Source organism: Anomalospiza imberbis, chromosome 11 (assembly GCF_031753505.1).
Source record: "Anomalospiza imberbis isolate Cuckoo-Finch-1a 21T00152 chromosome 11, ASM3175350v1, whole genome shotgun sequence".
NCBI lineage: Eukaryota > Metazoa > Chordata > Aves > Passeriformes > Viduidae > Anomalospiza > Anomalospiza imberbis.
Window position 1 is genome coordinate 16,747,001 of NC_089691.1, and position 20,700 is coordinate 16,767,700.

The following is a 20,700-nucleotide window of genomic DNA, read 5'->3' on the forward strand; positions in this document are numbered from 1 at the left end:
AACGCTCTAAAATACTGTCCTTCTTAAATTCATCATATACCTCAACACAAAGGCTTGTTCCTGTTTTTCAGTCCACTTGTTGAGGATGCAAAACCCTGAAGAACATTCTAAGAACATCATATAACCCTTTTCAGGCTTTTTAAAATTTAAGGCCAGCAATTAACAGAGGGCAAGCCCTGGCCTGAGTGGCAGAAGAGATGTGCTGGGGCTCCTCAAGTGGTGGAGCCTTGTAGAACCCCCCAAATTCCCTGATTACTGGATGTGTCACCCACCCTCAGCCCTGGCACTCGGGTGACATCCTCCTGCTGCGCATAAGATATTCACTTCTGCTCACACCTCCATCAGAAGGCTGCAGAGAGAGTCACACCCAGCACCCAAAGCTGTCACTGGAGATGACAGTCCCAAAGCCTGAGGGAATGGGTGGGTGCCCAAGTAAAGGAGAAAGAGAAGATGTGACTGTTTCCCTACTAGCCAAAGGTGGCACTGGAGTTAAACCCAACTGCAGGTGGGTAAAAACAAGAAGAACAGCACAGGTGGAGCTGACAGACAGGGAACTGGAGTCCCCAGGGAATGATTCCTCCTATCACACACTCTGCTGCTCAGTGTCAGCAGAGCTCCCTACAAATAACCTGAGAGGCACGCTTGGGAAACCCTGGGAATGAGTTTCAAAGGGATGATTCAGGTTCATAACAAAGGCAAAGAAACACAGGGCTTCACCCCAAGCCCCCGGGCAGCAGAGCCAAGTTTCAGCTGTGAGCCACAGACTCTACTTATGAGACTGGTGATAAGTAAGGGCTTGGTGAGGGAAGAAGGAGCTGACCGCTGACCTCGAAGTAAAACCACCAGTCATGCTTTGGGATCAGACCACAAAAGTAGACAGAGCACATCCAACTCAATTTTTCACTTATCTTTCCTGCTTTTCTTCACATTTCATTACCCACAACAAAGCCATGTCACTAGCTAAGAGTGCAGGTTAATCCCCAGGGAATATGTTTCACTCCAGCTTAGGGTTGGAAATTCACAGGCTCTGGGACACCTCTAATGGTTTAAAAGGAGATATGACCATATCACAGTCCCACCATTCTCCAAAAAAAACCCTGCTTATGAAACCAAGAAATCTCAGAAAAACACCTTCCTGGAAGGGAACAGCAATGGGATGAAAAGGTCATAGAAAAGCACAGATGTTCAAACAGGTTTTATCTGGTAGAAGAGGCAAGAGACAAGGACTGAAGCAGGAGAAGAGGATCAGCCCCACTACAGAGATGCTGGACTATGGAAAGGGGAGGCAGGGAAGCTGAAGGGGTGTAGCAGATCCCAGTCTAGCAACAGGCCCAAGCAGTGAGGATTGTGGCACAGGAAAAAGATGGGTTGTGGGAAGCCAGCAGGTCAAGAGACTGTGAAAAGACCTCTGGAAGGGCTCTAGTCCCAGCCAAGGACAAAACCTCTACAGGATAACTACAGCCATTGAGGAAAGAGGGAGGATTTAGCACATGGTGCTGGAGGTGACACAGAAGGGCGACTGCCTGCCTGTGCACTTCAGGCTTCCTCCAGCTCAGTCTTGGGTTTTATCAGGAAAGACAGGCAGGAGTTAAGGCTGCTAAACTGATACTAATGACTAATTAGTGTGAGTTAAACAGTTAATTAGAAATTAGCTAAGTAGCTGCAGGGAGTCAGAGGGAATGGCAGCACAGTGCCAGCAGGAACCACCTGGGCTGGGCAGCGGGAAGGCCAGCAACATGGGACACTTGTCCACCCAGGCAGGAGAAGGAGGAGCTCTGCCCACAGCTCTGCAGGGCTCAGCAGCTGCTGTCCCTCAGCTCTCACCCCTTTTTCCTATTTCAATGAGCTGCACATACAAGTTCTGTCACTGCAGTCTGCAGATCAGCGTGACCTGGCCCTGGTCAGTACACCCAATCCCTAGGAAAGGATGGGAAGGGAAGCAGCGCACAAAAGCAGAGACACCTACAAACTGCATTGCTGAGACATTCAATCCAAAGAGATGTATCTTCAGCCAAGAAATTGTGACTCATGATTTAATTTTCCCAGGAGATAACACTTCAAAGTGATTCATTTTGTCAGTAAAAAAAAAAAGTCCTACCATTTTTCTTTCTGAGGTAAAGGTTAATTTCTTACTGGTTTTACCAATTTCCAGTTAGACAATAAAATCAAACTGTGGGTGATACTCTCAGAGCACTAAGGCTTTGAAACTCCCTTTTCTCTAACTAAAGTAACTACTGCCTTTCAAAATGAACCTAACACTCTAAGAAGCTTTTACAGATTTGATCATCTTCAGCAGTGCAATTAAAGCAAAGCCAATATGTTTATTTTGTTTCCCGAGAAGAAACTGATTGAAACCACATTTGTAGTCTTGGAACAGAGTCAAAACCCTGCTGAATTATTAGCTAAGTGTGCAGATTATTAATTGCCATAAAAGCCACTTAAAATACGCATTTCATATCTGTATTGTTAAAGTGTCCACTCTGGTCAAAGTAAAATGGCTCAGCTGGATTTTCTCCTCCCCAGAGTGAGGCTAAAAAGCATCTGATATGAATTTCAGCAAACTAAATACTTCCCCTCCTTATTGAAATTCCTATACATATCAGATCATCAATCTTAACCTCAAAAAAAAGGTTAGGATCTGGATAACAAACTTGAAATTCTCCGCTGGTCTAATTTAAAAGCACAATAAAAACTTAGGGGGAAAGACAGTCTTTAATTTTAAAGGGATTTTTCATATTAAGCTTTGGTCTATGTGCCCTTTCCTAGAGATGATCTAAACCCAATCCTCATGAGACAGCAAACTGCAGCTCTATCAAGTGGATCTCATTGACAGGCACCAAATTAACCAGTGGAAGCCCTACACTTCCAGCAGAAACCTTAAAGATTCATTTCTTTGCAAAGAAAATACACAGGGAGCAGCTGCCGGAGCCGTAGCCTTAGCAACTACACCTGCTTCATACTCACGTCGGCTTTCATACATGCTCCTGGACTGGGCCCAGATTTTGAATGGATCTGGCTTTTTCTGCCCAGAAGTGTCCGGCTGGTCGGTGGCCGGCGCCTCCGGGGCGGCGTAGTCTGGCAGCACCTGGGTGCTGTGCGCGGGGGACGCGGTGTGCCCGCTGCGGTGGCTCGAGACGCTCTGCTGGGAACTGTTTTGGCTGTCTTTCCTTTCAAGTGGTTGCTGTAAGGAAGAGAACGAGTGGAAAGGGAGAGAACAGACGGTTATTGGTCGCTGAGTGGGTGTTTTCCATCAATTTTTCTCCTTTCTTTGATCAGGCTTTTCTGCATGCACGTAAGTAAATATATAAGTCACAGTTTTGATGCTAGCTGGTTAATGCTGGGTACAGTTGAATTCCCCGGTGACAGATTCTGATGGGCAGACTGACAGAAAGAAATATACAAAACAAAGTAATCCATCATTATTAAAAAAAAACAAAAAAAAACCATTTTTCCATCTCACACATAAGACAGATCTCAATCTCATTATAGGTTACTAGTTTCAGTGCACTTATTTTTTCCCGAATCAAGGCACAAAATCTCAACAACCTTCTATTCAGATAACGTCTGAGTCTAACTTGAGCCTGAAAGAAAATGGATGAACTACCAGATTTCACTGTGAAAACTCAGACTGTCTCTCTGAAACAGATTCAAGCACAGCCCTTACTGTTCAAGATCACTTTTTCTCTGCAGCTCTTGCAACTCCCCACATTACAAGTCTGTGAACAAGAATACCCCTTTAATGGCTCTGCTCCCCAGAGCATCCAAGGAACTTCTGCAGACCTTATCAAATGTGAAAATGTCTATTTGAAGTTTAATTTGTTTTAATCAAGTGTATTAAAATAGGAAAAAAAATGCATCCATCTAAACTCAGGACTTATTCCAAAGCAGCATGTCAAGAGTTCTGACTGCTTACTATTTAGCTAAGCAAGGTATATAGTTCTTAACTCAAATTCACAACTGTGTGGTCAAATGAAGCACAAGTCACATTTGCATTGCCAGGATTTGTACTGCTCAATATGCAGCAAAATCCTCAACAAGAGCTCCCCACACTGTGCAGCGAATGCTTTTTAATGCTCTTTTGAGATGAACCTTGGATTGCCACCAAGGCTGAGTGCAATCTCCCACCTGCTCTGGAACAGGGAACTGTGTTCCCAGGGCTGCTGTGACACAGAGGGTGGCTGGAAAAACAGCATCCCACAGGTTGTTTATCCAACATCCACTATTTCCCAGCAAAAGGGGTTCAGCCACAAACACCAATAAACCTCAGGGGGAAATTTAAGCCTCCTGCTGGCAGAGGGTATCTGAAAACACTGCAACAAAACTCTGTGCTTTCAGGTACTTCTCTCTAGGAACCCAAGCTGGGGTAGGGAGAGAAGCCAGCAGCAGACACAGACTGATCAGCATGGGGGGTTCACTGGCCACAGGTCTGAGCACCCCTTGGCTCACTCTGAACACGAGACCCCAGGCAGCCAACGCTCCATCACAGAACAGCTGAATTAAGAACAGAGGAGAGAGTAACCATACAAAGTGCTCCCTTTTAAAGTCTTAAAAACCCTCAAAAACTCAGGTAAAATTATTGTGAGGTTGCACATTCTTTAGGTTTATGCTGAGAAAAAATCCCAGCTTCAACAGCCCAAATAATGTTGACCTTTCAGCCCTGAATTTGAGTTGTTGATCCTCCACCATCTTTTTAAAGGGTATTTCGATTAACTAGAATGTGAAATTGCCTTTGTCCTTTAAAGCAATTTTGAACAAAGCTTACCTGCTGTGATTACTCATCTGCAGACTTTCAAATACAAATATCTAAACCAATTTCCAACATTTTTAGCTTTTTAAGCGGTAAATGAAGCTAATTCAGATGCAGCCTTCAATTTTTAATGAAGCCATTTAAAAAGAGCTATGCTGGGGATAATCAACTTTAAAAAATACATTTCTCAGTCCAGCCATCTGGATTGCTTTGTTTGGCCAAACTTCTAAAATAACTACAAGAATCCTGTAAAACTTCAGGCCAATCTCACTGGAAATAGCTGGTTACAGAATGTGGAGGACAGGGACTAAAATGCTTTATTCAGCCCTTAGGGAAATAATGAGAACTCTCAGAAAGCTTTCTGATTTAAAAAGAAATATAGTTTGAACTTCAAAAAGTGCTCTCACTTTGTGATAGAAAAGGTTTACATATTGAACAAACTAAATTCTGTTTCGTATTTGGATTGCAAATGGAAGTGTCAGCATATCTCAACCAAAACTACCTCTAATTAAACTGGAGTAGCAATTGCAAAAATAGGCATTTTTCAAGAAATAGGTGATAACCTCTTTAGTGGGACTGGTGGTTTTCCAAAAAATAACTCCTTCAAAAAGCCTGCAACATCTCTATTTAGGAGGCTGAGAGGGAGCCAGAGCAAGGGCAACGTAACCATGGTAATAAGGAATATGTGTAATTAAATTATTTCAGGACAATATTTATTGACTTTCATATCATCAGAGGAGGACAAAAAGGTTTGGGGCCAAACTCCTTTGCACCTGTTGCAGCAGCTTCAGCACGTCATAGCCTTGAGGAATTGCAGGGGTTTGACCATCCTGGTCCCTGCCACGGGCACTTCTCAGATGAAGTCTGTGTCTTGGTACACGTAGAGCTTTCCCAAGAGGGATGAGCTGGCCAAATGCCAACTAAAGGATGGCTTGTCCATCTCCTGCTTTGTGCCCAGCTTTAGGACCAATCCTCCTGGGTCTGAATCTTACTGTCCAGCTTGCTTGGTTCACACACATGGGCAGGAAAGCAGCAGATGAGCACAGGGTCTGACTGGTGACAGAGCAGGAGGTTCTGAGCTCACCCTGAGGTGCTGATCGTGGTTTTCAGAGTCAAGTAAAGCAGATCAGCTGAACTGTATTGAATTCTGCCAGGAGCTATGAAGAACATGGGGTACTGAACTACCCGAGCAAGGAACAGCACCCCTGATTCTTGAGAGATCTTCTCCAGAGCTGCTGATAAGCATCAGTGGCTCGCCAGAAGGACCTTAACCAAGTGGTTAGAAATCAAGGCTATGGTGACCACCTTGAGTCCATTTAGGCAGACTGCACACTTATATACAGGTGATGGGATAAAATACTGATTCTGTTTTACAGCCATGACAAAATAAATACATGGGAAGCTGGAGCTTCTCATGCCCTACCCAAGCCCCTGGGCTCTAAATGAGGAGGGAACCAATTTCTCTTCCAAAATCAGAGTCCCTGGTGCTGCTTATCCACCCAAAAAATGAGGTAAATCTCTTGTCTGGGACTAGCTGTGCATAGGAATTGCATTTTTGGTCACAAGTCAGCTATGCTTACAGTGCACTTATTTAAATCCAAAAGAAAAACATCAGATTTTTAGAAGAATTTAGCATTTTATCCCCCCTGCAGTGATCTCATCTTCTAATGATCTAGCTGCAGATTTTGTGCTGTAGAGCTTTTTGGAGAAGCTCGTCCTGGCAGGGACAGCAAACTGAAATGGAAGTGGGAATCTTTGCCCCCTTGTGGAGTATTCTGATGCAAGCAACAAGGGAAAAAAAAAAGAAAAAAAAAAAGTTTGTTTTCATCCATGTTATACCAGGATAATTGCAGGGGAAAATGCTATACTAGAGACTTTTCACACTTAGAATGTATATCTCTGATGTTCAATACAGAATATTATTCATTTTCATCTAAAAAAATCATCAATGGGAAATTAAAAAAATATGGAGCCGCACAGAGAGCTGCTGGGAGCATGTCCTTGGTGAGGGGAAAGGGAATAAAGAACTTGGACATGTCCAGTCCCATGTATGGCTGGAAAGGGTTTTTTTACTAATTTAGCTCATTCACCAAGGTTGAAAAACTCTCCCTAAAATCTGAGAAGAGCAAAGTTTGTCAGAAGATACACACAGACTGACAAATACAGCCCAGCAAAACTGAGCTGAAGGCAAGAAAACTTCCCAGGCTGTGTCACAGCCCCAGCACCAACAAACCTCTCACAGCTTTAACACCTCACCATAGCCAGGAGGTACCAACAGCTTGAAGCTGGCCTTTGGGGAATGCAGAACTGGGGGCTGAGAACAGAAAATAGGACTTGCTTAAGGAATACCAGCCACTGGCAGTAAGTGGGGAATGTGTCTGAGCTTTGGGAAAGGATATGAGGGAACAAGAGAAGGTTCACCTCCTGAGCAAAGCAGAAGAATATGGACAGCTGAGTCGTGACATCCTAATGCAGCAGAAGAAACAAAAAACAAGCACAAGCTAAGATCAAAGCCAAGTGCTCCCAGCTCGATTTGTGCTGTTCTCTAACTGCAGCTTGTTTATTGTACAAGGAATGCTGGAAAAGGGAAATGTTGAGAAAAGGGCACGGGGGCAATAGGCAGCACGTCCCCCCAAGCCCCACAGCTGTGCTGAGCTGGGGACAGCCCCTGGCACATGGCTCTGATGGCAGCTCCTGTGTTCACCCCATCACTGCCAGCACAGCAGCAAACCGGGAGTCCCTGGGATTGAGGGCATCCCCGGGAAACATGCGGGCACCGTTCAGAGATGGGATCCCAGACAGGGACTGTGCCAGCGGGGCAGGACTGGCTCTTGCCTGTCTTGAGTGGGAATCCTCATGGCCAGGAAGGTCAGGCTGGACCCCCTGCAGTGGAGCAGAAGCCCCTCAACAAACCAAGGATGGACAGGGTTAGACCTCCTCTTCCCTGCCTCTGACTGTCGCCTTGGCCGCACGAGCTCTAGGGTTGGTGTAAATCCAGCCTGGAGAGCCCGAGGAGTTTCCTCCTCTGCACACAGATGCCGCGAGGCACTTTGCTCCATGTTTCCACGCTCACTTCCCACATGTCAGCGATGCCCGGGGAGGAAGGAGCGGCTGCAGCGGCTGTGCCCCGCTGGCTCTGCCCTCTGAGGAGCGGCCGCAGGATGCTGCAGTCGGTACAACATCACTGCTAGCAGCGCTGCCGACCACCCCGTGTGCGGCCAGGGGAACAGGAGGCTCTGCTTTTTGGGAATCCTGCACTTTAGAGGCAACAGCACCACCCAGGACCCCAGGAAAAATCACTGAAGGAACCCTGAAAAGGCTTGGGAGAGGCATGCGAAAGAATGTCAGCTTTCCCCAGGCTGACAGGCTCCTCAGAGCAAACAGCAGACAGAAATCTGCTGTTGCACAGCTACACCTGTTTGTAAGCAGCCTCTTTGTTCACCAAGGCTGGATTATCCTGCCATGGATTTACATGCTGCTCAGATTTTCACTGTGCACAGCTCAGTGTCAACCAGAGCAGTGCCTGACACAGCAGGATCCCGCTGTGTGCGTGGCAAAGTGGGAGCATCCATGCTCTGGGAAGACCGAGGCTGATGGATTAGGGCTGGTTTAATGACAGAAGTCATAGCCCAGATCGCGTGCAGCCAATCCTGCTCTGACGGGGGGGAGAAAGTGGAGGCAGAGAACAGAAACGTGCCAGACACGTCTGTATTTTACACACTTGCTTCGAGGGCTGAAACACCCCCCGCGTGTGACAGCGGCGAGCGGGCAGGGCTGACAGCGCTGTGAGTTGAGAGGAGCACACCCCGCACTTCTGCCTCCCAACATTAATGCGAGCTGACAATGGTAGAGGCCTGGGCTCACATGACTTTAATCAGCGCTGCCCTAAGCCATCAGAATCACATTAATTATTTCAGGGCTTTCTTTTTGGATGAGCAGAGAGCTCGTATTAAAAGCAAGAGCCTTCTGCTCAGCCGCTTCCTAAACCTCTTGCCCAGGTTTACGGTGAGGTGGGCTGTGCCCAGCTGCAGGTTTTGGCACCACCAGGGACTGTTGGTGAAGTTTCACACCATCTTTCAGCACGGCAAATTCCTCACTTGCTTTGCTTCCCCAAAGCTCCTGGCAGAGAATTTTGTCTCTCCCCCACACTCAACAGATAACTGCAAACTTTCAGGTTTTAGGTATTTCATTCCCTTTAAAAATAAAACATTGCTTTTTGTTGCATACAAATAGCACATTAATTTCTTCCATAATATCATTCATGGAGCTTTAACGATACTTGAGATCACAGCTTCTGTGCTGCTAGCTAAGATGCTAAGATGTTTCCAGGTATTTTCAGCTTTACATGGAAATACATTTGAGGGGACAAGAAAATATTGTTCTGTTGTTGCTTTTTTAAAAAATAAGGAATCTCACACCTGCAGGACAATCCTGCTCAGTATGGCAATGCCTCCAGAGCAGGCACTCGGACAGCTGGCTGTATTCCCTGGGAACTGTAACCATGCTCTGCTCATGCTTTGTCTCTCCCGACAAGGTGCACGCTTCCCCATTCTGTTAATAATTCAGCCAAAGATACTCAAGAAAACTCATTGAGTTAATGGAAAAGGTTGGTGCCTATGAGCACTCGACAGGAATTGGAATCTGGCAAGAAGGTGGAGCCTCCCATCTTTCCAAAAGGAAACAATAGGGTTGTTTTTTTTTTTGGTAAGTTAAATGACAGAGAAGCTCATCTGTCAGGGAAGTGGATTTGTAAACCCGAGGCTTTATTTGCAAACAAGTCCCCCTTCCGTACTGCATCCCGCTCTCATCTCCCCATGCAGCAGGAGCCGTGCAAGGTAATCATGGTTGCAACAGAAAGACAACTTAAAACAATCGAGACCCAGAAAAGCAAACAAACCAAACTCATGCCTTTTTCCTTCAAAGCAGACAAACAGACAGAAATAGTAGCTGAAAAGTGCTTACCGACTTTGGGCTCTTCTTTGGGACTGGCAGTCCTGAAAAATGGCAACAAGGGAAAAATAAACATTAGCATTAAGCGTTACCTTCCCTTAAAGAAAAAATCCCTAGGTGTATCATCCGAAGGTAGCCATCTGCAGAGTTATGTCAGCTCTCGCTCTCGCATCGGAGTTAGCAGTCTGTTCATATCGAATCAAAGCCCGGCGAGAGGCAGAGCGAGCGAGAGCTGGGGAAGAGGCAGCGGGGGGAGAGCTCTGTCTGCATTAGCTATGCTGACTTGTGCTGCAGAGCCGGGAGGCTGCGAGAGAAACCCACAGCCCTCAGCGGCTGCCCAAACCCAGCGCCTGCCTGGGCAGAATCTCAAATGCTCCCCTGGATTACAGGAGGCTTAGCTCGCAATTAAACCGGGGCTCTTTCCTTTTGACGTGATCGGCTCGGCGATTTTGATCGGACCAATCGCAGCGGCGCAGGGGAAACAGGTTGATTTTTTAAAAAGTATTTCTCTAGAAATTGATTTTTTTGAACGGAAAAAATGTGCGTTGGGTTTGAGCTGAGAGGTGTGGGCTGGGCAAAGGAAAACAAAAGCATGAGGAAGAATAAGCTTTTTTCCCTAAAATGATGAATGTTACTTAAAAAAACCATAGGTTTTCCTTCCTGTTCATCCTAAGTGTAAGACTTTGAGATTTTATCTGTTAGGTACAATTTCAGAGAGCTGTGGCTTGAGAACAGCACTACCAGTGCCCTGACCCCTGGGGGGATGCTAGGGAGCTTGGAGAAGCGGGGCTTACGCAGATTGCAGGTGATGTAAAGGAACAAACACCGGGAGGGCACCAGGGAAGGTTTTTTCAAGGATAATTTTGCATTTTGAAGCAGCCTCTTACTCAGTCTGTGATGAGCAAGAGAACTCAAGTGATATTTCAATCAGCTACTTCTGCATAGAGCCTAGTTGCCAGCAGCAAAGGAGACACTTGTCTGGGGATTTACCTACAATGCAGGAAAAGCTCTTTCTTGGGGTCAGGACCTCTTTTTTCCCCCCACTGTTGGAAGAGAGAGGAAACCCCCCATTTTTTTTTTTCCTCTGTGTGACACTCCATAAACCAAAACACAGATTACACTCCACATTAAGTGCTCAGTAATTCAGATGTTTGAAATCTGCTTTTGTCTTTAGGATGTGATTTATGTGGCATTTATGCCGCATTACATTTTCTACTTTATGCATTTTGTTTATTCTAAACCCCATAGCCTCATATAACTTTTACACAGAGAATAAAATAAGCAATGCAAGTGAATTACAAATCTGTTTAGGAAGACGCTTATTTTAAGGTAATTTGGGACATGTTAGCACTGAATAGGGAAGATCACAATTAAAAATGATAATCAGAGCTCAGTTTGCTGCTACTCTCAGACTGAGATGCATACCGTAACAAGTATTTTAAATTAAATATTTTCAAGCTTTTGAGGAATATCTGTGCTCTGCATGTCACTCTGATGCATTCCCAGCCAATAGCTGATACCCCTCCAGGCACTGATTGATTGAGGGACAACGAAACATCAAATTGTTTGAACTGAACAATCGAGACTGCAGCTTCATTTCTGCTGATGTGTTTGTATAATACCCTTAAAGAGGAAAACACTTCATAACGTTCATGGCAAGTCACATTTTTAGCAGGCATCATTTATCACAGAGATAAACACACAGATAGAGATTCTCCTCTCTCTCTCCCTCATTCCACATGCATGCACACACGTTTATTCTCCCTTTCCTAGAGATGATCTTTCCTATTAAATCAATACATAGAACACATCTCCATGCACACACACACCCTTAACAGACCAGCATGAGACAGAAAAGATTTAACAACATTTTAAATGTTCCCTCCAAAAAATAAAGTGGAAATGCAGGTGAGCTGCTGGGTCAAATTGTATCAGAATTCAGTCTATTGAATCACAAGCACTAAATGTTAAAATTTAGTAAGTATGAACTACTGAACAAATCCTTCCTTCAAAGTTTGTCATTAATGTCGGCTGTTCCAACCCCAAAGAGATGGAAAACAGTTGAAAAATAAAGGGAAACACATCAAGGCTTTTGTTTGGTGGGTCCTTCAGAGGCCAATGAATCCTACAGTGTCACTGCTCTGTGCCAGACTTTGCTGCAGAACAAGCAATAATTTACTTCTTACCAAAATAAGTGACTGCAGAACACGTTAACAAATGTTGGTAGTTTTTCATGGGACAAGCTTATAGTCAGGGGAATAACCTGCCTGTACATTTTCCTGTGAAAATATTATTTATTCATCTAATTAGGGTCTCATTTTAGAACTCCAGTTCCTGGCACAGCAGGCCAAATGAGCAAATGATAGGTGTAATGGGGAGTTTTCATGCTCAGATGATGGAATGGATACAGTATTTAACAGCGATGAACACGAAGTGCTTGAATAACTCCCAAATCCTGGGAGCTCCACTAGCAAGGAAATGCCGAGCTTTTCCAAAAATCTTCTGGTGAAAACATTTCCCTGTGAATTTAGGATAGTGACAGCTGCGAATTACAGCACTGGCCTTAGGATTCCATTAACATGGAATTCCATCACTGCTCACGCCATGCCTTGCTTGGAAGCTCAATCTCCTGGCTGCCCTAGTCTCTCCTGAAGCCTCACTGCAACTTTTTCAGAGGTAAATGGGCCAAGCATAGACTGAACACCCAGTCTGCATCTTTTTGGCATTATCCAGCTTTTTGGTGGGTGTATAAATGGCTTCACATCCCTGGCTAGGAGAAGCCAGAATAGTAATAGTTTATACTGACATTGCAATATAATTTCCCTGTGATTCAATACCTATAGATATGTCTCATCAGTACCTGAAGTGTATCTTCTGATTCTGGGGGGGTTTGGAGATACAGATTAGAGAAGATGGAAGAGTCAAGCAATCACACAGGGCTGTTGTCACCACAGAGTTAACAGTGTTTTAAAACAAACTGAGCACATCTGGTAAACAATGTCAATATGACCTAAAACCCCTTGAATGGGCTCATTGTAGCTACTTACTAAATGTGCCTAGAATTAAATTAATTAGAAAACACAAATTACTTCTCTCTAAATAACAATGTAATAAAGCAACTGCTTAATGAAAAATATCAGTGATCAGTGAGCAATCCATAAGAACAAAAAAAGGGACTGTAATCAAACTAAATTCACAGACCCATGAGCAAAGCAAGAAAGACTTCATACGAGGTTAGTAAAAAATGAGTCAGATGCAGGGATCTAAATTAAACTAATTATCACAGAGATTATTACATTTATCTTAACAAAACCCTCTCTCTTTTCTCCCCAGTACTCCCTAAAGCTCTGTGTACAGCTGGCTGCATCCATCTGCTCAACTACATTTTGTAACATGGGGGAAAAAAACGCAAACCATTAAGCAAGTTTTGTAGCATGACTTCAGCACTCTTAATGCCATTACCCATGAGGAGCTGTACTTCTGTTGAGTGACACTGTGTTATGTTGTGAGTGATGTGACCCATGAGTTAAATCCATAATTCAGCTTATTTCATATTATTTGTGTTAACTGTGCAGTCTTGAGTGGTAAAACTTTTGGGAAGCTGTAAGGTTGCTAACCCTATTTATGATGAGTTCATGGAAGAACACATGGGACAAAACTTGACCTCAAGCGTTGCTGTTTCTAACGTGCAATTTTTAAAGGAACATTGTTTTCCTCAACTCCTTTGTCTTTATGCAACCTAAGTAACATGGGAAGAATACAAAACATGGCAAACTCTGCTTTGCTGAGCATATACAGAATGCAATGTGTGACCACAAACCCACACCACATCCTGGGCCCAAAATTACCTAAACAGACACCAGACACAACATGCCCCGTTCCACAGCCCCGCATTTGAGAGATAGTAGGTTAAAATTATCTAAAGTTGAATCCTAAGGAAGACTTATCCCTAGGCACTACAGGAGTCATGCAGCCAGCCCATCCCAACAGCTCAGACATGTGGAGGCCAGCTGCTGTGAATACTTCACTTTTCACCACACACACACATGCACACAAATTATATATTTCAATGGGATTTCAGCTGAAGTTGGAACAATTCAGTAATTTGCACAACACACCCACAGGACAAAGGCTCCTGGAATTGCTAAGAGCCAGTCTGGAGGCCTGACTATCATCTTATGTATGGCTTACAATTGTCTGCGTACTGCTCAACATTTTTCAGTTTTGGGGTGGTTTTGCACATGAGAGAGAAGAACAACTGTTGCTAGATTTTCACTTCTCATTAACTCATTCAACATGTGGACAGCTGGTGGATCATCTATCTCCAAGAGCAAAACAAGCCATAGGTGACTCTAAGAGGAAAGGACACCCGTTAGGTTTTGCCCTTATGTCAGCTGTAGCCCAGAATGCACCAGCGCTGAAAATTAATTGGAAATGAAGGAAAACACAAGAAAATAAAGATTTTGGACTGTGTCCCAAGGTTAACATTTACAGAGAAAATGTTCCTGCCTGGAAAAAAAATAAAACCTTCAAGCTTTCTAAATAGCACTTACACTGTGCTGAATAAAAACCAAAGGCTGTATCAAAGAAAACAGACACTTTGAAAGATGAGGTTTAGGTAAAGTACTGGAGTCAGGGGGTGCACAAGCACATACCTGGTATTGAACATTGATCTGTGTGCAAAACAAGGAACTTTAAATAATTAATGCTAAAAGCCATTAGTGCTGTTCTGGGGGGCAGGGGACAGGAGATTGGTGGTGACAAAGCAATCCCCTTGATGCTGTATTACCCATTGCCAAAGAATTACTAATAAAGGACAAATACTATTTAAAAGAGTAGATGGAAGTTCATCTTTTCCAGACCAGAACAATCAGCAGCAAGAGAGGCAAGCATAAGGAGAAGAAAGAAAAAATTAAGAAGAAAACCCCTACCTGTCTCAGCCAAACTTTTCTGCTCGTCATCGTGATTTACATAACAAGAGTGACAATGCACTAGCAAAAAAAAATTAGCTATGCAATATAAGCTTTAAGCAAGAGAATAATTTACATTGCAGTAATATAGCCCTGCCATAAATCAAGTTTGGTAACTACCAAATGCAGTGAAATTTGCTACATTTCTAATGCTAATGTTCAATGCTAATGCCAAGAAAGCAATGTTTTGAAGATATCATCTTGGGCATTATTAACCCACTGTCACTGATGAAAAGCATAATGAGGCATAGAACATTATTGCCATTAAGAGGAATTTCAGTTCTAGATGCTCTAAAGATGCTAAATTTTATTAGCCTCAAATACTCATTTTTGGTTGGGATGTTAAACAATTCCTCGCCATTAAAGTCTTAGTCATATTTTCAGCATCTCAAATGAGAATTGATTTTAGAAGCAATAAAAAAATACAGGCTAATAAAATGCCATTTAATTACTATGAAAATATAAATTTAACTATGCAGTAATATATATATATATATATAAGATAATTCCAAGACAGTAAGGTAATAAAGAGATTGAGAATTAGTGTGACAATTACCCATCTAGCCTATGGTTGAAAGCATGTCAGCAGTTCTTGTATTTTTATTTTGAAGCTCATTAAGTGAAGTGCTTATCATAAAGCTCAAGCTGTCGGAGTCATATGGTTAGATGAAAACCTTTGTTGATATTTAAACAAAAATGTACATAGACATTAAATTTCTGAAATCTCACAAATTTCAGAGGCTAAACACTAGAACAGGAAAGTAATTAGAGAGCCCCACATTCTTCTTACACAGATAAGGGGCTGTGTACACACAGTATTATGTATCTATTTTTCATATACATAATCATACATGTGTGGCTTCCCGTGAGGGTAACTTTCCTTTTCCAGAAGCCCACAAAATCCATCACCTTACATGCTTTATTTCTGGAAACCCTTGCACAATTTTTGGGGCATGCGGCAGGTTTGAAGATGCCCAGTCCCATGGCTCCTCTCCCCTGCTGCCATGACCATGGAGGTGCCAAAGAGCAGCAGCACCTCCAGGCCAGCCCCACTGCCACTCCAAGCTCAGGATAGACGACACTGGGGAGGAGAAAGCATATTTTGCTACAGTCACATCTGTATTTATCCTGCTCAGTGAGAGTGTTTGTCTTCAGACTTACCACAGCACTGCTACAAGGTGTAAATCCATGTGCTCAGACTGGGTGGTTTATGGCAGATTCTTGTGTTTCCTAACTGGAGAGCAGCCTGTACCGAGGCTCTTGGCATTAGCTGGATGCTGCTATTAATATATAACATCCCTTAATAAAAAGCTAGCATTTACAGAATGCTCAGGCAGATCCAGACCTGGGGAGTGCACATACACATGGCACACTAAAAAAACTCTACTAGACTCTACTCTATATATATTTTGCTATGTCGACATCTCTGTAGCTATGTCGACATAGCAAAAACTCTACTAGCATCCATGTTTTTATGGTTGCTTTCACAAAACATAACTTTATTAGTTTGAAAATAGTTTTCTATTAAAATAGATCAGTGACTTGATATACTTTCAAGGATGTAACCTGTACATCTCAAAAACTAATCCTGAAGGATGGAAAGAAAACTTCTGAGGACTGATACTTACCTGAACATCCCTACCAACATCACCTTCATGTGCTCCCTGCCACAGGGTCCTGACCTGTCCCAGCATCCTCAGCCAGCTGTACCACCTCCCTGAAGCTCAGCCTCCTCTACCGAGTCTCTCTGGCCTACAAAGCCCTGCCAAATTCTTAAGCGCAACTTATGATGCACTGCAGGTCTTCTGGCACAAAAGGCACAGGTTAACTGACTCTTAAAGCTGGTGTAACCTAATTACTATCACCATCATAAAAATAAATCTGACCGAGACAAAAATAAGAATTAAAATGAATAAACATAAAATCCCAATGCAGAATGGGAAAAACATTTAAATTCAGAATGGAGAGACTTAGAGACATGCAAACAGATATTTAAAAGCAATCCATTTCAGAACAAAACCATTGACTAGTCCATTACAAAGTCATCCTTCTTCCTCAGTTTTGCCCACCTGCTATTGCTTTAAATGACTCTCCAAATGTATTTAATTACAGTGATAAACAAAGACCTTTCTTGGATTTCTGACACCTCATTACTTCTGTTATGGCTGGTTATTATAATGCCAAATCAAGGCTGCAGCTACTGCACCTACCTGCAGTGTGGCTGATAAAAACTCATTATTTACTTGCACACCAAAATGTCACCCAGGCAGTATGTAAGGGTAGGAGGAAAAGCTGAGTGGATTGAAACCCCCCTTGCTGCACACCTCCAAGTCTGCTCCATTTCCTGCCGTGCAAATCCCAATGAAGATGTGGGAGGCACATCTCCAGCTAAATCTGCCTTATCTAATGCACAGTATTAGGTTCTGCTGTGCCACCTTGTGTTACATCACATCACATTTGATATAAAACAACGAGTTACTCCACTTACACCACTTCAGCAGTTAATACCAAAAGCCAATCAACATAAGGAGAAAAAAAAAAGCATGAACTTTCAAAACCGCAAGCTAAGGAGAAAAAAAAAAACCCTTCAGAAAGAGTTTCAGAGCTCTCATCTTTCATTTGATGAGCAACCTCCTGTTTTATTCTCATCTCAGATCCTACTGCTTTCTGCAAGATAGGATGGTTCTGGCAATAAAACATCCTGACGAGGAGATTTCAGCCATGATTTTTCTTCCAGCACTCAGCAAATGCTTTGGTTTTCTTACTGATGCTAAAGCAGATCCAGATTCCCTGCCACAGAAAGGCAGCCATGCATGTAACATGCACACCACCACTATTGTGCTGTCAGCACGCAGGACTACACAAAACTGACATTATTTCCCTATTCCAAACATGTTAATTGTTCATCTCTTTAGTAATTAAAGCACAGGTTTCCTCCTGGCCTTAAAGCATGCTTCATGAAATGGCAGAAAACCTTAGAAGATTATATCAGCCCTTGAAATAAATGCAAAATGTGTAACAAAATGCCAAATAATGAATCAGCAACTGTTCTATCCTATTTTACACTTCCAAGCAACTCTGGAGCTCAGATGACACATATATCTGGGGGACACAAGCTATAGCATAGATAGGCCATGCTGCCACAAAAATGCAGGGTAGATCATGTAAAGCTGATGCTGACCCAAAAAGCAGATTTCACAGGCATCTCTTCATTTGCTTACTCATTTCTAGGAGAGAATCAGTGCAAATGGAGTTAATGAAGGGTAGCTGAGGGGAAAACACTTGGGCCTCGAATGCCTAACAGATTAGTGTCAGCAATTCACATGTACCACACCAGCAATAGCTGGAAATTCTGCAGGCAATTAAAATGTTCATACCCCAGCAATGCTGAGTCTCCTTCATTATAAGAACTGTAATATTATAAAGCTGCTTCTTTTGGAATCAAGTGTTCATAGGACAATGTGATTTCTTTGGAGTTCCTTGGCCTCCCATGGTTTAGGAAAGGCAGTTGAATATGAATACTAAAGCTTGGGGAAAAAAACCAAACCAGCAACAGAAAAAAACACTTTAATGGAGTATTTTTATGTCTGGAATTTTGGGAGCTTAAGGTAGGATTTTTGCACATGTGGGCTTTTTGATATTTGGGTTTGTCAATTACTATTTCAACTGGATGCCTTGTACTGCAAAACTGCAGCAGGACCTGCATTCATTAGTTCCTCCAAATGCATTATTTATATGAAAGGAACATACATTAAACTACTTGGTGTCTGAGCAAGCTACCAACAATTACCCTTACCAACAATTACCCTTAGTGGCTGTAGCAGATATAGGTGTGAAAAATCTAGGTGAAACCCTGCTGCCTCCTGGAGTCTAATGGGAGCTCTGCCATGGACTCCAGCATCACCAAAAACCTCCCCCTTTGTGTTTTTGGTAAGCAAAGTCTTCCCAAACCTCACAAATTCAGATCATCAAAAACAAACGACTAATGTCACTAAGATTAACACCTCTAAAGCACTTTGAAGGAGAAAAAACACCACGTAATCCCAACATATTACATTATTTATCAGACGACCTGATTTTAAATGTTAAGTTCGGCTTATTTTTATCACAAAGAGAAAACAAGTTTCTGCTTGCTTGCTTTACAAAACCAATTACAGTGATCAGTGTGTGGTGCTGCATAACAATACACAGCATTGTCCCAAAAAGGCGTATCTAACACTCCCGAGCTGCTGCAGGAAAATTAGCTCACACACTGGATTGAAACACATGCACATATGCAATTCTAATGAGGGGTATGAACTTCAAACTTCTTACTACAAATATCTAAACTTATAACATTTCCTTTATTTCATCTTTTCCTGACTTAACTGATTTTCCTATCTGCTTCTTGATACACTAGTGCCTAATCAGAATAAGGCTGTGAGAGAATAGTGAATGTTACATCAAACTTGCTTTAAACTCTCTTTAAAATCTCAACAGCTTCTTTTGGCCTTAGAATATAATTCCAGTCAACAGAGAGAAGAGAATAACAAAGAGTGACTTGGTGGTTTAGGAAAAAAAGACTCAGCTACTCCCAACTAAAGGTTTCCTGAGTCCTGCTCCTTCCCTGCACCTAAATTTTAACAATGCATTTTTTCTAGGATAGTCTGTTTTCAGAAAATGGAAAAAGGCACAAAGCAAAACTTTCTAAAACATCTCATTTCTAACATAATTTGTAAACCATCTTCACTAATCTGATTTCCTTCTTGCCAGGCAAAGCTCTTTAAAGGAAATAGTAACAAAAATAAACAAGAAGAAACAATTGAAGACAGATTTTTAAAATGCCAAATGATATTCCAAGTTTAACCAGGAAATCTGTAACTCTGGAATTATGAAGTAATGACTCTGGAATATAAAGTAATGAACTTGAAAAATAAATCTTGGCCTTACACATGGACATATATTTCTTTAAACATACTGCAACTCTGATTTCCTAAATAAATCCTAAATAAACCCCAGTGAGGGGTGCCTACGAGTCTGGATGGTATTCTTTGTACTACAATATCAGGTATTTTTCAGCATATGGCTCAAAACAACCTCTACTGAGTGACAAATTGAAAGATTCAACAAACAGGTTTGGTGGAAGATACCTGAGTAGAAGGTACCAGGAGCTGGTGGCGATGGACAGAAGGTAAGACAGGGAAAAAAAAGCGGTGATTTGAAAAGGGATTTTTAAAAAGTTTAGAAGTCAACTGAGCACACCAGATGGCAGAAAGGAATTAGGTCTGCCCCTCTTCTGGGGGTCCAGAGAAGGAGTTGCCACAAGAAAACCAAGCATGATGGTGGCAATGAACGATGCCTGGCAGCAGCAGCTCTGTGCTCAGCCAGATGGGTCCAGGGAGCTCCGAGATAAAAACGCAGCACAAAGACCTCAGCATAAAGCTCTGCTCCCTCTGTACTGGAGCTGAAAACACTGCTGGAAATGGTGAACTTTTCTTCCCATTCCACAAGCTTTGGCACTGGCTAACGTGCTCTGTGGTAACCATCAGATGACTCCCAGGTTGTGATTTTTGTCCCAAATGCAGTTTGGACTCACTTTCTCTCTAATTCAGCAGCTGCTAAGACAGTTTGAAACTTTCTGGCAGCTCGATGCTTAAGTGGCATGACTTTCAACTCACTCTTCACTGCAAGCCTAAAGGGCAAACAGAAGTGAGTGGCTTGTTCAAAAGAGATCAAGTCTGCACTGAATGGCTGACTGCAGTCTAATTATACCACGGTTTTACATCATTAGGGATAGCAAATGAAAAGGAGCTCTAATTCCACCACTTTTTATTTTTTTTCATTTTTTCTTTTTTGCTCTTACAACGAAATGATCCAGTTCCAGCTAAAGAAAGGAAGAGAAATCTTCATTTCCAGGTGGGAATTCCAGCAAGGGAAGGTTCATGTAGCTAAGGAAACTCGATAAATTTGTAATTTTCTTCCATTGTTGCAAACTTTTGTTGTAGTTACATGTGTCACAAAGAACTTCTTAAACCTACTGACTTGAGGACCAAG

At 42.7% G+C, this 20,700-nt stretch overlaps 1 protein-coding gene across 30 annotated transcripts in view; it reads right to left on the reverse strand.

Annotated features, from left to right (window-relative positions):
- Window positions 1–20,700, reverse strand: part of MAGI1 (membrane associated guanylate kinase, WW and PDZ domain containing 1) — a 334,836-nt gene that overhangs the window by 27,183 nt on the left and 286,953 nt on the right. For all 30 annotated transcript variants that reach the window (XM_068202184.1, XM_068202177.1, XM_068202186.1 and 27 more), the window contains 2 exons: window positions 9,710–9,741; window positions 2,965–3,181 (listed from right to left, as the gene is read on the reverse strand). In XM_068202184.1, coding sequence (XP_068058285.1) covers window positions 2,965–3,181; window positions 9,710–9,741 — 249 coding nt within the window. The remainder of the gene's footprint in view (window positions 1–2,964; window positions 3,182–9,709; window positions 9,742–20,700) is intronic.